This window comes from Myiozetetes cayanensis, unplaced genomic scaffold (assembly GCF_022539395.1).
Source record: "Myiozetetes cayanensis isolate MyiCay16 unplaced genomic scaffold, myiCay2020 scf2-11, whole genome shotgun sequence".
Classification (NCBI taxonomy): domain Eukaryota; kingdom Metazoa; phylum Chordata; class Aves; order Passeriformes; family Tyrannidae; genus Myiozetetes; species Myiozetetes cayanensis.
Genome location: NW_026087411.1, coordinates 32,155,449 through 32,169,997, shown reverse-complemented (window position 1 = coordinate 32,169,997; position 14,549 = coordinate 32,155,449). Strand labels below are relative to the sequence as shown.

The 14,549-nt window shown below is 35.7% G+C and overlaps 1 protein-coding gene across 1 annotated transcript in view; it reads left to right on the top strand.

The window, feature by feature from the left end:
* Positions 1 to 14,123, top strand: part of TTC27 (tetratricopeptide repeat domain 27) — a 116,447-nt gene extending 102,324 nt beyond the window's left edge. Inside the window, exons 16-20 of the mRNA XM_050315903.1 lie at positions 257 to 422; positions 6,645 to 6,842; positions 10,281 to 10,392; positions 10,976 to 11,076; positions 13,879 to 14,123. Coding sequence (XP_050171860.1) covers positions 257 to 422; positions 6,645 to 6,842; positions 10,281 to 10,392; positions 10,976 to 11,076; positions 13,879 to 14,001 — 700 coding nt within the window. The 3' untranslated portion in view covers positions 14,002 to 14,123. The remainder of the gene's footprint in view (positions 1 to 256; positions 423 to 6,644; positions 6,843 to 10,280; positions 10,393 to 10,975; positions 11,077 to 13,878) is intronic.
* Positions 14,124 to 14,549: the final 426 nt, after the last annotated feature.

The window sequence follows — 14,549 nt, the reverse complement described above, 5'->3', positions numbered from 1 at the left end:
CAAAAATTACCTGGTTCAGACTACAGTGTACTGTTTTGAATGAACTGATAGAAAGTAGTTTGCAAAAGAGATTAAGGGATTATCAATATTGTAAATGATGAACAATAGTTTTTACATTGAACTGTTTTCTAAATGTATTTTTTTAAATAAGCAGCTTTTTAGTGATACAATGCCAACTGATTGTAGTCTAGAAATCTTCTGTGATCAAAATTTAATACAGAATCTTAATTTCTATTCTGTTTTTATTATTGATTAGGATCAAAGCATTTCGAACCCTGCAAGAAGCTCTCAAGTGCAACTATGAGCACTGGCAAATATGGGAGAACTATCTTCTCACCAGTACAGACGTTGGAGAGTTTTCAGAGGCAATTAAAGCTTATCACCGGCTGATGGACTTAAGAGAAAAGTACAAGGATACACAGGTCAGGAAGTTTTCATATTTAGTCATCCTGTATGTTCATTAATTTTTCTTCTGAGGCAGAGAGAGATTGCTGATAGCTACTGATAGTGCTATCAGTAATGACAGTATGCATACCAGTGAAGCTATGTAGGCAAGTGATTTAATTTTTGGAGATTTCTACTGTAAGAATAAATGTTTAAAATAAAAGTGGACAAAACCAAAAACCTTTGCATCCGGATTGCAGATTGCAGACTTCATCAAAGGACAAACATGAGCCTTGCAGTTTTAAGATCTATTTTTATATGAAACACTATGCATAAACCCCTCTTTCCATATTGTTTCCACATGTCTCAGTATCAGAAATAATATAAATTATTTAGTTTAAAGAAAGATAATCTTTTTCCATGTGTTTGAAAATTCCACAAATGAGCCTTTGAAAGTAAATTGAAGGCATTAAAGTTGTAACCTTGATTCTTAATAATCAGAACAAAGAAAAATAAAAGAGGTATTTTGCTCATCTTTCACTGTAGTTCAGTGAAGTTCAGTTAACTTTTGTCTTTGTAAATGTATGGTCTTGACAAAATCCAGAGAACCTACTTCAACAGCTTCAGCTGAGATGTTACCTTGCCTGAAACCAGGTTCTGATCCCAGGAGAGTTCTGTACACTCAGTGAAAACAGCAAGGTGAATCTGAAAGGCAAGCCAAAGAATCTCTTAAGCATAGCAGTGAAACACCTCCAAAATCCCTTGCAAAATTAATGCATCTGGTTGAAAAGCTTACAAGTTCTTAGGCAGATTGTGTGTAGTACCAAGGTAAGAGGAAACAGCTGCTGCTGGTCATGGAACCCGGGAGTATGTTTTGGGTTTTGTCCCATAAAAAATCGCTTTCCTGGATCTTGTGAATTTGAGTCCAGTGATGAGTAGAGAAAACAGAATTAGTTATGACTGTGGAAACATTTTGCTTGGTCATGGGGGGGCAGAGATGTTAAACACTTTTTTCAAATTACTTTTTAATAACAAGTTGTACGTGACTGCAATACTTACTACTGTAAAGCCAGTCATGCAAGGATAACATTCTATCCTAATAAAATCTTTTAGGTTTGATATACCTAATATTACAAGGTCTTAAACTCTCTTTGCACTAAAAAATGTCTATGGAAAATAGTCTTTATGTGCTAAAGATTAATGTGTTTTACAGCTACAGTACTGTAGTACTGGTAGGGCCTCTCATGGAACATCTTGTAGATGGTTGGCTTTTTTCAATGACTTTTTTTCTCAATTGTTAGTTTAAATAGCATTTCTAGGGGTGGTCTACTGTATTATTTTAAACAGATTGACAACTGACTAGGAATAGAACCTTCTACATGTATTTGCCCATTTTAAATATTTTGAGATGATACAGACTCCTATTACTGTTATTCATCAAATTCTGTGTAGTATATTTTGTTAAAATATTTTGGGACATTGCACTAAATTTCTATTTTTGTTGTATAACTCGTTTTTCATCTTGTTCTCATTCAACTTTTATAATTTTTACAGAAGCATATTCTTCTCTAAATTTCTTCTCTAAATACTCTTCCCTAAATTTTTTTTCATCCTAATTTTAACTTTGACTTCTGATACGTGAAGTGTTTTATGGGTTTCATTGTAATTTGTAATACAGTTTCCTCAATTAGAAGGATTTTACTATTTAGCCAAGAAAAACCTCAGAGCCTCATTAAAGAATTTCAGAAAGACTTTAATCAATTTTCTTACAAGGAAGAGAAGAGTATTTCCATGGCAAAACAAAAAAGCATATAAAAATAAAAGCTTATGCTGAGATTGTTTACAGAGCTCACAATTAATTGCTGAACTTCTCCAGTTTGCCAACTGGACTGTTTTAAATAGAGATGATCTGTATAACTGCCTTGTGCAATTGTATTTTAACAATGTAAAATCATAAACATGAGTAAATGGAAACATACACCTTTGTTTCCATGCAGCAAACCTTCTCTCAGGTTATATTTAGTATTTGTAGTCATTGTAGATTTTAATTGATAGACTACTAAGCTAGATGACGTGGTGGTGAGAAAGAAGGTAGGAATTAAAAAAAAAAAATATCCACAAGACTGGAAGAAACAAGTTGTTATCAATTCCAGTTCTTTGTGATAACAGAAAGCCAATGACCAATTGCTTTTAGCATAATCAGTGTTGCAGAATACCTCTTGTGAGACTGAATGCATCAATTACAAGAATGCAATTGAATATATAATTTGAAATGTCTGATTTCTGTAGTTACATCAGACTATTTTATTTCAGAATAGTATGAAGTCATATTTTTAAATCGCTAATTTCTTCTAATAACAGTAAAACATTCAGATCTTCATCTGGAATTTCTGTTAGGCCATTGGTGTCTTTTGTGACACTCTTCTGAGTACAGAAGATTTGGGAAATTTTGCTTCTAAGCTATTCTAGTTATTTAACAATGTCATCCTTGTGGCAAAGGTTCTGAGATCATGATGTCATGAGGCTCGAAGATATGTATGTACAGATTCTGCAGGCAGAATTGAACACAGAAAGGCTAAAGGACTCTTTATATATAAAGAAGCAACAATACAATAAAAGATTACAGCAAAGAACATAGTTTCAAGTGTTTTAATTTCCTAGCATTCCACATAAATGTTAAAAGCATGCTTTCTTACCTTCCCTCCTTACTGGTTCTTAAAACTCTTCATGTTTCTGTGTTTCTTTTAATGTTCATGAACCTCCTGAGAAATATACCTGGAAAACTTTTAATATAACATGTTATGTAATAAAATACAAAGGCTCACTGAATTATCTGTAGTTTTCACTGGTAGAGCAGTCACTCAAAAGTACCCAAAGAAAAAGCCTTACTTCTTGTAATCACCAATTTAGTCTCTGAATTATTAGTATGAGCTAGTAAATATACCTGAAACATTTCTGCAACTGCTCATCATACTACTTTCAATCACATGCATGCTTTGGAGGCAATCAACCTTTTTTACTTGGAAAGTTGCAGTTTGGTGAATAACAACACTATTTTGTGGGTGGAAAAGCTGTGTTGATGCACTGCTTAAGAAACCAAATCTTCATTACGTGCTGTCAAAGAATACGAATGCAAAAATATGGACAAAGGGTTCTACCTTGCGATTCTGTGTTATTGAGATTCTAGCAAAGTTTTTCTCTTAAGCTCTCCATTAAGTAGCATCCTTATTTCAATGGTTTGTATTACCAAACTGTTTCTAACAAAAGGCCACAAGGATGTGTTCCAAAGGGATTTTGAAAAAATGAGGGTAGGAATTAATAATTTCTGGAGCTCTGTTTCTTTTAAGTAGCTCACTAATGACAATTATCTTTATTATAAAACCTTTCATTTGGAAGGGATGCAGGGAAGGTTCATAGACTGCAAATTTGTTGTTTGGATCTGGTATCTGAGGGTTTTCTTATTTCTTGAGCACTGTCAAGTTTGATTAGTATTAGGGAAGCTTCTAAAAATGATTTGACCAAGAGAATTTTTATGTGAAAGGAGTTGTTTGGAGAACAATTGTGAAATGAGATTAACTGATGACAATCACAGCATTTATAAACTATTTGGTTTGTTTCGAAGGTTTTGTCTCATGGTGTCTTTTGTTCAGTGTTTAATGAACACACATTATATACAAAAGGAAAGGAGAAGGAAGAATGCAGATAGTGTGATGTCAACAAACACAAACTCTGCTCAGTGGTCATATGAAACCCAGTTCATTAAAAGAGACATGAAAAAACCCAAATGAAGAAACAAAAAAAAAGCTCTATTACCTGTTGGGATCCTGGGTAACAGCATTGCTTTAGGAGTTTATTATGTATGGCAGTTTGAAATTTCTCAAAGATACAAATTTTAACACTTAGGACAACCATCTAAAATGGAAAGCTCTGCTGCAGTGCTAAATACTTTTCCATGATTAGCACAATTCACTTGCAGTTTGAAATAACTTCATTTAACAACTGGGCACAACCGAGCATTAATGATTCATTACTGTTTAATGGGCCCTTTAATCTGGGTTTTGACCCTAGTTTCATTTTCAGTGCTGTCATGCTAAAGCTTACATGAAAAAAGAGATGGATTGTTACGATGAAAGTGTAAGCAAAGTCAGAACTCGATGAGAATATGGATCATTTTTCAGTTGCTAAATCCTACTGACTAAGGACATTTTTTTCTTCATCTGCAAACAAAATATCATTGGCTCTAAAACTTTTGATGACTATACATAATATTTATGTGAAGTAACTTCTTTGACCTTGAGTAAAAATTTTGTTAAACTGACAAGTCATACATCTATGTATGAATCCTCAGGAACACTTCTTGACCCTTGTCAAAAGAGAACACAGTTGAATGTGTCTTCTTACACCTCTTATGTTGTTGGTTTTTTTTATTACAACACTGTAGTAATGGAAATATCAACACTTGTTGGTGTTTTGCTAGCAAATCATTATAGAAGATCTGATTCATTTTAATAACGGGATTTGGCCCCTCATATTCCAAATGATGAATATAATATGATTTTCAGAACTTGGGACTATTAATAGTTGATCATATTTTCTGTTATCTAAGGTGACTCATAAGAGCACTTGAAAATAAAAGAAAGAACAGCCACTTTGTCATATAACTTTATAAAGGCTATAAGCTACTGTTATGGTTTTGGCAGGGAAAAGGGAGTCTTTAGCTGATGTACAGATGCTAATATGATATTGTATCATCTGTTAAAAGGTAGATGTATAATTATTTTCACTTTTTCTATTGCATGTATGTATTTAATAACAGTTTCTGCCATTTTGATTGATTTGGGTTGTTCTGTCAGAGATTTCCTATATCTGATAAAACTTTTTTTTTTTGTGATGCATTTTAATTCAGTCATTCTCTAGAAGAAAAGTTGTTTTAGGAAAATGACATATCACAAATGCTAAACTTCGCATGTTTTTATTTTAAGTGCCAAATACTTGGATATTCTCATAATGTTTACATTACTTTCTGCCAGTGAATTGCATCTTGATGTGTGAGGATGCACCCCATCCTACTTTTGCTAGAGCAGTGGTATATTTCTGTGGTTTGTGGCTAATCACAGGTTATCTTTGAAATTCATTTTATTACTATCTTGATATTAATATTGCTATGAATGTGATTTCATTGTAAGTATTATTAGTGGACAAAAATGTTGAAGCTTTAAAGTTGCCAAATGACAGACTCACAAGTTAGGAAGTACCATTATGAAGATGTTTGTGCGACTTTTACTGGCCTATCTTCAATGCAGGCCTCTTGAGACTTCTATTTCATTTTTATCCTTATTTCTTCCCCAGTCTCTGTGTCTCATGCAGTGCACAGAAGGGGTACTACTCACTTAATAAACCACAGCTTTTCTGGGGTTTGTTCCCTTCTAATTTACCATATGATCTACTGTCTTAATTTACATGTGCAGTTTCTCATTTTATTAAGAAGGAACTGAGGCAAAGCGAAACTGTTTTCTAATTTTCAGTGTCCAGTTTGGGACATAAAGCCTCACAATTTTTTCAGGGACACCTGGTATTATGTAGCATTTCATACAGGTAAACCCAAGCTCCCATTGAGTTTACCAGCAGCTGCACATACTCAGCATTTCCATGGGTAAGATCCCACATTCTCAAGCCTGTGACTCAGAAAAGGTGGCCATTAATGAGTACTTGTAAAAGAGTTTGATAGAACTGACTTCACTAGTAATTTACCAGAAGTGCATTATAAACAGGGGTTCCCAAGGTGATGCTCAGTTACTTTTCAGTTTCCATCTTACCCGCTGTACATCTTTCACTTTCTGCAGGTAGTTAAATAGAGGTCCTGTAAGCAACAGTGTCTTCCATTACCTGAATGGATGGTTCCATTCCAATTTGGTTCAGCCTCTTTACTGATCTTTTTAGAACTGTATTATGAGATGAAACTATCTCTTGGATGCTGCCATAATTTCCTATACCATTACTTGTCACACAAGCCTGTTCAGGTAACCCAAATTTCAGCCTTAGGTCTTTGACCTCTTTATATTCACCAACTTAGAATCTTGTAGATGAGGTTTTTAATCAGTTGAATTATTCCCCTAGTAATGTATTTCTAAGTAAATTCCCTACTTGTCATATGGTACTATATTTGTATTTTACTGAACCATTAAGAGGGACCAAATATGCCATTATATTGATGTTGATTTGAGTTAAAATAAAAACTTTCTCCTACTGCTTTTTTTAAGGTGCTGGCTATTCTGGTCAGAGCAGTAGTGGATGGTATGGCAGATCGTGCTGGAGATGCAGCAAGTGGATTGAAGGGGAAATTGCAAGAGCTCTTGGGCAGAGTCACTTCACGAGTGACAAATGATGGGGCCATCTGGAGACTTTATGCCCAACTTTATGGAAATGGAGAGAATGATAATGGAGAAGATATTGAAAAGGTAAGTGTGTTGAGAGGTATATACCTTTTTACACTTCTGATAGAAACCTTCTGTTTCCTAACAAACTATAGTGCTTGCTATAGTAAAACATGCTCTTGTTCCAGACGTATTTTGCTTTAGTGTTTTTATAAGCTCATTTTCTGCTTTTCGTGTTCCTGCAGCACACATTATTGTTACAACAGGAGCAAGATGTTTTACATCAGTCTATGTGCATTAAAAAAAAAAAATCTCTTTTCTATTACCGGTGTTTCATTTTGAAGCATCCTATCATAGCATATGTGCATTGTCCTGGATTTGTATTCTGAAACTTCTTGGCAGCAATTTAATGTCTGTAATCTAATGGTGGTGTGGGGTTTTTTTTTAATAATTGGAGTCTTTGATTCTGGAGACAAGATATTGCAGCTTCTGAAAAAAAAAAAAGAAAGGGTCTTAAAAGCATGAGCCAGCATCAGCATAAGCCATCTGTATTCTACTTTGCAATCACTAAGGGAAAATGCATTTAAAATAGTCCGTACCACAGTTAGAGTTCCCAGATTAAAAAATGTTTTGGCCGTAATTAGCTGAAAATGGAATTAAATAATAGTATTCATTCTGTTGAACCATTAGTTTCTCTCTACCTGATGCTGGTTTTGCTATCTCTTGTCCTTATCGCTTCCAAGGAGTCAAATTGATTGCATTTCCAAAATAACCACTCTGCACTGCTACGAGTGCATAGTTTGTTGTATGCTGGAGTGTGCTTTGCATTTGATATTAAATTTCCAAAATTCAAATAGCCTTGCACACTCCAAAAATACTTATGGGTTATCAGATCTTCACTGAAGCTGAAAATACACAGGGTTGGCATTCAGTATGTGTGCCCTAAGCAGGGTATGCCTTTGGCGTAGGCAAAAATGTCTGTCCAGAGAATTGCTCGTTGCTTGATATCAGGCATATTAGGAGGATGGTTGGGCCTACAAATTGTATGAGTCTGGGCTTAAACTTATATATGGGCCTTGCTCATTGTCTCTTTGTGCTTTGCCCTGTCAAAAGTCTTGTTTTGTCATTGCTACTGTCTGTTACATCTCCAATTCTTATGTTTTTTCCTTCCCTCTTTTTCTTTACAGCTGAAGTAAAAGGGATTTGGCCTTCTTAGAATTCAGAAATACAGACACTGCAATATCCTGTAATATATCCTCAAATTCTTACTCAGACATGCAAAGTAGCAGAGGCCCTGTCTATACTGTAAATGTAATCATTTCAGAATCTGGTTACATCACAGTACTTTTTACTATCCCAGTTAAAAACGTGGTTTCAATTTGTAGAGTAGACAGGACTTAAACTGTGTTTCCTAATCAGACTGGTTGTGGAACATGCTCACTGTCAATCCCTGCAAGACGGAATGATGTTTATAAATACTTAAGCTATGCTTACGTGTGTATCTAAGTATTCTGGTGTGACAGAACCATAGATACAGATCATGAGAGAGCAAAACTGCCTACAGCCACAGTATACATTAATTTACAGTGTAAAAATTCATTTCCAAAACACTAAATAATCACTAATTTCTGATACCACATTATAAAACCAGTATTTGTTTGCTTCAGTGCCATAGGCACCATCACGTGTCAGTCAGATATTCAGTGAAGATAGCTGTCTATAGAAAAATTCTAGATGGAGAGTTGCAGTTTTCCACCCACATTTATAGTGCAAAAATTCAATGAATTCTGAGAGGTCCTTATTTATTATATTTTGGCATCATAGGACAAAGAGATGGGAAGAGATCTTTAACAGTGTCACGTACCTCCTTACAAATGTGGGGTTTTGACCTTTGCTCCATACCCTTCTATTCTGCGCCTTGTATAATGCAGGTTTAATTATATTTAACCAATTTAGTGCCTAACATTGCATTCGAAAGAACAATCTTGTATTTCTGGCTATTGTAAAGGGTGGTTTGGTTGTTGGTTTGCCTTTTTTTTTTTTTTTTAATTTTCTGCTCTACTGCTATATCTGATGCCACATGAATCACTAGACTACATTTACAATTTGCAACGCTGCTTTGTAAATTGAATCAGACAAGGTTTACAAGTTAGGAATGTAAAGCTACTGAAGCGTTGAGTTTGTGAGGGTTTTATTTTTTTTTCTTTACCTTAGCACATATTTACCCTCATGCTTCAGTGTATCTGAACTGCTACCTCATTCAGTACTTCTTTCTTCCCTATGCTGAATGCAGTCCAGTCCACACCTTTCCCACCAAGGAATCTTTCCAACCTACAGGTTTCCTGCTGATCCATACCAAGGCTATGAAACCCCTCTGTTCCTTGAAGTTTCCCCAGCTCATACTGTTTCCTTTCAGGATAAATCCAGGTTCCAGAAGTGGAAACAAACAACCCATAAGACTTTGAATTCTTTCCCCTCCCTGACATCTGTCAGCAAAACCCCCCTGATTTGCTGCCCTGACTCAGACATGTGCAGACTGAAATCAGACTGCTGTAAAAACTGCTGTTCCTTCTCTTGGAAGTTCTTGCCTCTGCCGCCAGAACTACTACCAGTTATAACCTAGGTTGTTATGAAAAAATATAATTCACTCTGGTTAATATCCCTTTACTGCAATTTACAAAAGCATGAGCAGTTCAGTCACCTGTGCCATAGTGATTGAAACTCCAGTGGGAGAGAGAGGGTAGAAGCTTCTGGGGTGACACCCCCCAAATTCAGAAGTCTTTATTGTGTTCATGTGTATGTATCACACTGAAAATTTTTATTCTTTTATATGATATTTAAACTCTTTAAAAAGATAACTGGAGAGTTTTCATCGAACCAAGCCATGCATGTAACTTTTGGTATGTATTTGTTTCATCTTTGTGATGCTATAGAAAGAAAACAAAACTCAAAAAATTAATTTCTTCTGCTTAAGTTTTTCTTTTTTTTTTTTTTAACTTAGTGGGACCCTCCTTCCCTATTGTTTACATTTATTTTTCCTGTTCACACTGAGAACCAGAGCAGTTAGGCAGCTAATAGCTGCATCTGTAAAATATATTATTTGCCAAGAATACATATACAGGAAGAAACCTTTGATGTATTCAGTTACAATTTTTTTAGGTACAGATTATTTGCTATTCGAAGTGTGAATGCAAGTATTTTTCTGTTTTTCATGTGCATTTCATTATGCTGAGTTGGCAAACATGGGTCACATCCATCAGTCTAGACAGATTTTTAAAAGATAAAAATTAGACACGTTGCTTTATATGCCTCTCACACTTGAGATGCAATATTGGGGAAGAACATCTGTGTTACATCTGGCGCTTACTGTTGCAGAGGACAGTACTCCAACTCGCAGGAAATCAAGCATAGTAAAGATATATTCATTTTCCAGGTTGACTGTTAGTTTCATAGATACTTAAAACTAAAGTAGTCTCCTAGTTTGTTTTCTCACATGTTGATTTTTTTTTTTCCTCCTTGCAGTCACTGCAGTGTCTCACCAAAGCACATAAATGTGAAGTTCAATCAAGTGATTGGGAGAAAGATGTTTCTTCTTTTAAGGAAGTGGTAAAAGGAGCCATAGAGATTGCACATGGTATGCTCACCTGAAAAGAAATTTTATTATTTATGAATAGTGTAACAAATATTTATTAAGCTTAGTGGCAAAATAATATTTTCCTTTACCCATTATATTTATTCCTACTATTGGAAGTCCTATAACTGAGAGTATCATCCTGATAGTGCAGACAAAAATATACTTGGAATGAGGCAGAAATTGTGTAGGGTGAGTCAGTAAACATAGGGCTGGTAAACATGGAATCAATTAATTTAATGATCTAGCAACTTCATAATGCAAGCGAAAATGCAGTTCATCTCAGTCCTCAGATATTCACATAAGTTGTTTGATTGAATGTGCTAGTCAGGAGATGGATGAATTTGGTAAGATTATTCACTGTTCTGTGATATTTATGTTTAAGGAAGATACATATACCTTTTGAGTTCAGAGTTATCTTCTTAATATTACTTGGCACTTTTTTTCTTCATGTTTCTTTTTGGGTATATTACATTTAAAAATTGCCTATGGAAGTTACCCAGATCTTTAAATGTTTTTGTTTAAAGATTATTGCTAGAGTGATAATGATTTTTTGTTTTGGGGTCCTTCTGTATTTTGATTCTAGTGGCTATAAAATGCAGTAAGAACAAATCTAATCATCAGGAAGCTTTGCAGATACTTTCTTCAGCTCGGCTCAACTTACGTGGCTTGTCATCCAAAGCAAAGGTAGGAATGTTTGAAAGGTAGGAATTTTTGTTTGAAAGCTAGGAATCTTTGTTCTGTCGCCAGAAATCATTTCTATGTGTTGAATCAATTATAGATCAGATATGCCTGTCTCAGTGCATCATCAGGTGGATATTCATCTCTATGCTATTAAGGATTCCAGTTTTAAGTAAACTTTTATTTCACTTCTTTCTGCTAGGCTTTGACTGAAATAAACTAGTTTAAGAAGCAGCATTGACATTTTAGACTAAGTTAGAATAGTGCTTAACATGTTGGGTAAACTGAACTGAGCATTTGAAAGAAATCAGTCATTTCAAAGACCTACTTTTTATGTGAGCAGTCATGGGAGAGACAGGGCAGTCTCAGAAAGAAGGGATCTAAACCTGCAGAGAGAATCAAAATGTGTCAGGACTACTTTGTGTCACTTGAAGTGTTTTAAAAAGATTTATGTACTAAAAGATAGAACTCATTTTTAATCTGGTTTTCAGGGATATCCTACCAATTTAGATATTAATTACTTGAAAGTTGTCATCATGTTTGAATTATCTGTTTTCATTTAAAATACACTTCATGTCTTAAAGAGGGATTTTTCCTCCCTGTGGAAGGGGGTTAGCAATTGTGAATTATAGAGCATAAGTTTTATAACATGTGCTTGTGTTACAAAGTGTTGATTAATCATCAGTATGCTAAACTTGGCTCACTCTTTTTTAAGTCCTTTAATTTTGAGGATAAAAGCCTAAGAAAGTTGCGTAAGTGGACACAAGCTGAATTTGTTACTCTGCTTTTAGATACTGGCATAGGTAAGACTTTGGAATGTGTTGAAAAAAGCCACAACATTTGTTTTGTTGTGACTCATAAAATGTATTTTGAGGTTTTTTCCTTTCCTTTTTTTTTAAATAATGAATAAGAATGCAAGTACAAATAGTTTATATTATGGAAGATCATGCGATATCTGAAAGATGCATGAGTCTGGTAAATTGTATTCTTAATTTCTCAAGGCACTAATAAAAAGAACATCTATACTATTGGCAGATAGTGCTGCCTATAAGTTTTATGGTACTTCTGAGAAAACTGACATGTTAGAGGTTAAGTTGTGTATGTGACCTCACTGTTTTTGTATCCTTTCCAAGATGCCATCTTATTTTTAATTTGAACCCATATTGAATTTTCAAAGTGTATTGTAGTTTAAAAACTCAGTCATCTTCTGTCAGTTCCAATGAACAAACAGTTTATCACTGTTTACACCTGTTCGAGCTTGACTGCAGCATCTCCTTTTGCTGCCCTGTGAGTCAATGTGAGCGTGGGATTTTTTTTCATTTTTTCATTCAATAGAGAAAAGCACTTTAAAAATGGGCTAAGAGCAGACTCACTAGTTAAGATTTCTGAAGGAATAAAAGAACAGTGAAAGTGATTTTTAAAAGGTAAAATTCCAAAATGTTGTAGTCATTGCATGCAGTTGGAACAAGTCAGTAGTTTTTTTAACAGGTGAAAAAATGTTGCTTCTCAGACTTCTTGTCTTTCCTGGGATCTCCATCTCTGACATTTGAGCTGTATTATCCTGATTTATTTAGCTGTCTTAGCTAGAAAGAACCAAACTTTTCTATCACATTCCCAGTGAGGTTTTGGGGCTGAAAGTTAGAGAAGTTTCTGTAGTTGTAGCACGAACATGTTCCTGGTTTTATGTAAGATGTTCCTTTTTTCGGTGACAACACTGTTAGGGGGCGCATTGAAAACCTTGGTTCAAGCCTTTTTAGAACATTTTTGTTTATATACGTATCTTTATTGTCCCATCATGCTTTGATGATATAATGATGTACAGATGTACTCCAGAGCAACTTTTGTTTTCTTGGTTTGTTTTTGTCTCTAAATGTAGGCTTTGTGTTTGTGTCAAATGAAGTGTGAATCACTCTCTCTTTACATAATAAAGGGAAAACATATGTTTGGGTGTCATCCCTTCCCCTTGTTTTTGTGGAGTGGTACCTCATGCAGCCTCAATATTATTCCAGTCAAATGACAGGTCTTGATCTTGCAATAGCAACATATTCAGGTGCAGCATGAACAAAGCTCCCATCAGAGCTTGCATGTCTCGAGGCTTTAGGCCAGCCGTGTAACAGTCCTCTCCCTTGCTTTCCCTGTGAATAGATGAAGATTATGATTGCTCACAAGTTAGCTGCTTTTTTTTTTTTGTCTTCAAGAACAATCTATTTTTATTATTCTGTAGTGTTTTGTTTTCTCTTTCATAACTTAATTACACGCGGGTGAATGTCTCTGTCCATGCATGTCTGGACATCAAATGTGAAAAAGTATTTGTTTGAGAGTTTGGAGAGAATTATGCTACAGAATATGACACTAGGGAAAATGGTCATTAAAGTTCACAACTAATTTATCAGAGGTGGGCTTGTAAACTGCAGTGACAGCATGTTTTGAGTTTCATTAAAAAAGTCCTTCACTGTCAATGGAATCAGGAGTCAGCACAGGCAGTCAGGTCAGAACAGAAACCCAGTGTCCACAGGAGGATTCTTCCTCTTGGGCAAAATATTAGTATGTGTGGCACAGCTTTCAGGTCTCTGTAAGTGTCTATATGTGTGTGTGTGTGTGTGTGTGTGTGTGCACCTTCTGTTAATTAGCCACAAAATGGGCTTTTATTAGAGAGAGATGCCATCATAGTTAGCAAAAATATGAAACACAGTATAGGGGTGATGAGCTTCCTGTATTCTGTCTCTACACTGAAATAGAGGAACTGTATGTGTATTTTAAAAGTATTTATTTATGAAGTACTTATAAGTATTTCTTTTTGTCATGCAGCAACTTTTCATAGATGTAACAAGTAATGAGGTTCACAGTGAGATAGCTGATGAGGTGACAGCCATGGACAACATGATTGCTGAACTTCAGGAACTGAGCAACCAGCTGAGAGACCAGTGCTGACATATGGACCAGATTTTGTGACAGGAAGACAATAATGACATGTTTCTTTTGCCACTGCTTTTGCTGATGAAATGGTAGCAATTCTCAGGCAACAACACTCTCAATAAACATTTTTCTGTACAGTGCTGTTCTTGTGGTCAGCTTTCTTCAGAGTTCAGTCTGCCTTTTAAGATTCTTTCATATCTGGCCGTGCTGTCTGACCAAGTTGCGTGTTTTGGTTCCTCAGCCCTGGATTTTCTGGAAGAGAGCTACTGGTATTTGTAAGGTGATTATGGAGGATTAGTTCCACCTGCCAGTATCTCACCCGGCGCCGGGATGCTGCGGGATGCCCCACCCAGGTTGTCCTGAAGGAGCAGGGCAGGCGCTGGGCTGGAGGGATGGAGAAGCATCCCTCCTCAGCTGAGGTGGGAGCTGAGCCCAGCTTAGTGCTCACTGTGGGGGGCTGTGGGCAGGGCCGGGCCCTGAGGTGGCTCGGTAGGTCATCTCAGCGCTTTCCAGTTTAATTTGGTGTTAATTAATTACAGGGTGGGAGTGGGGTCCTGAGAGCA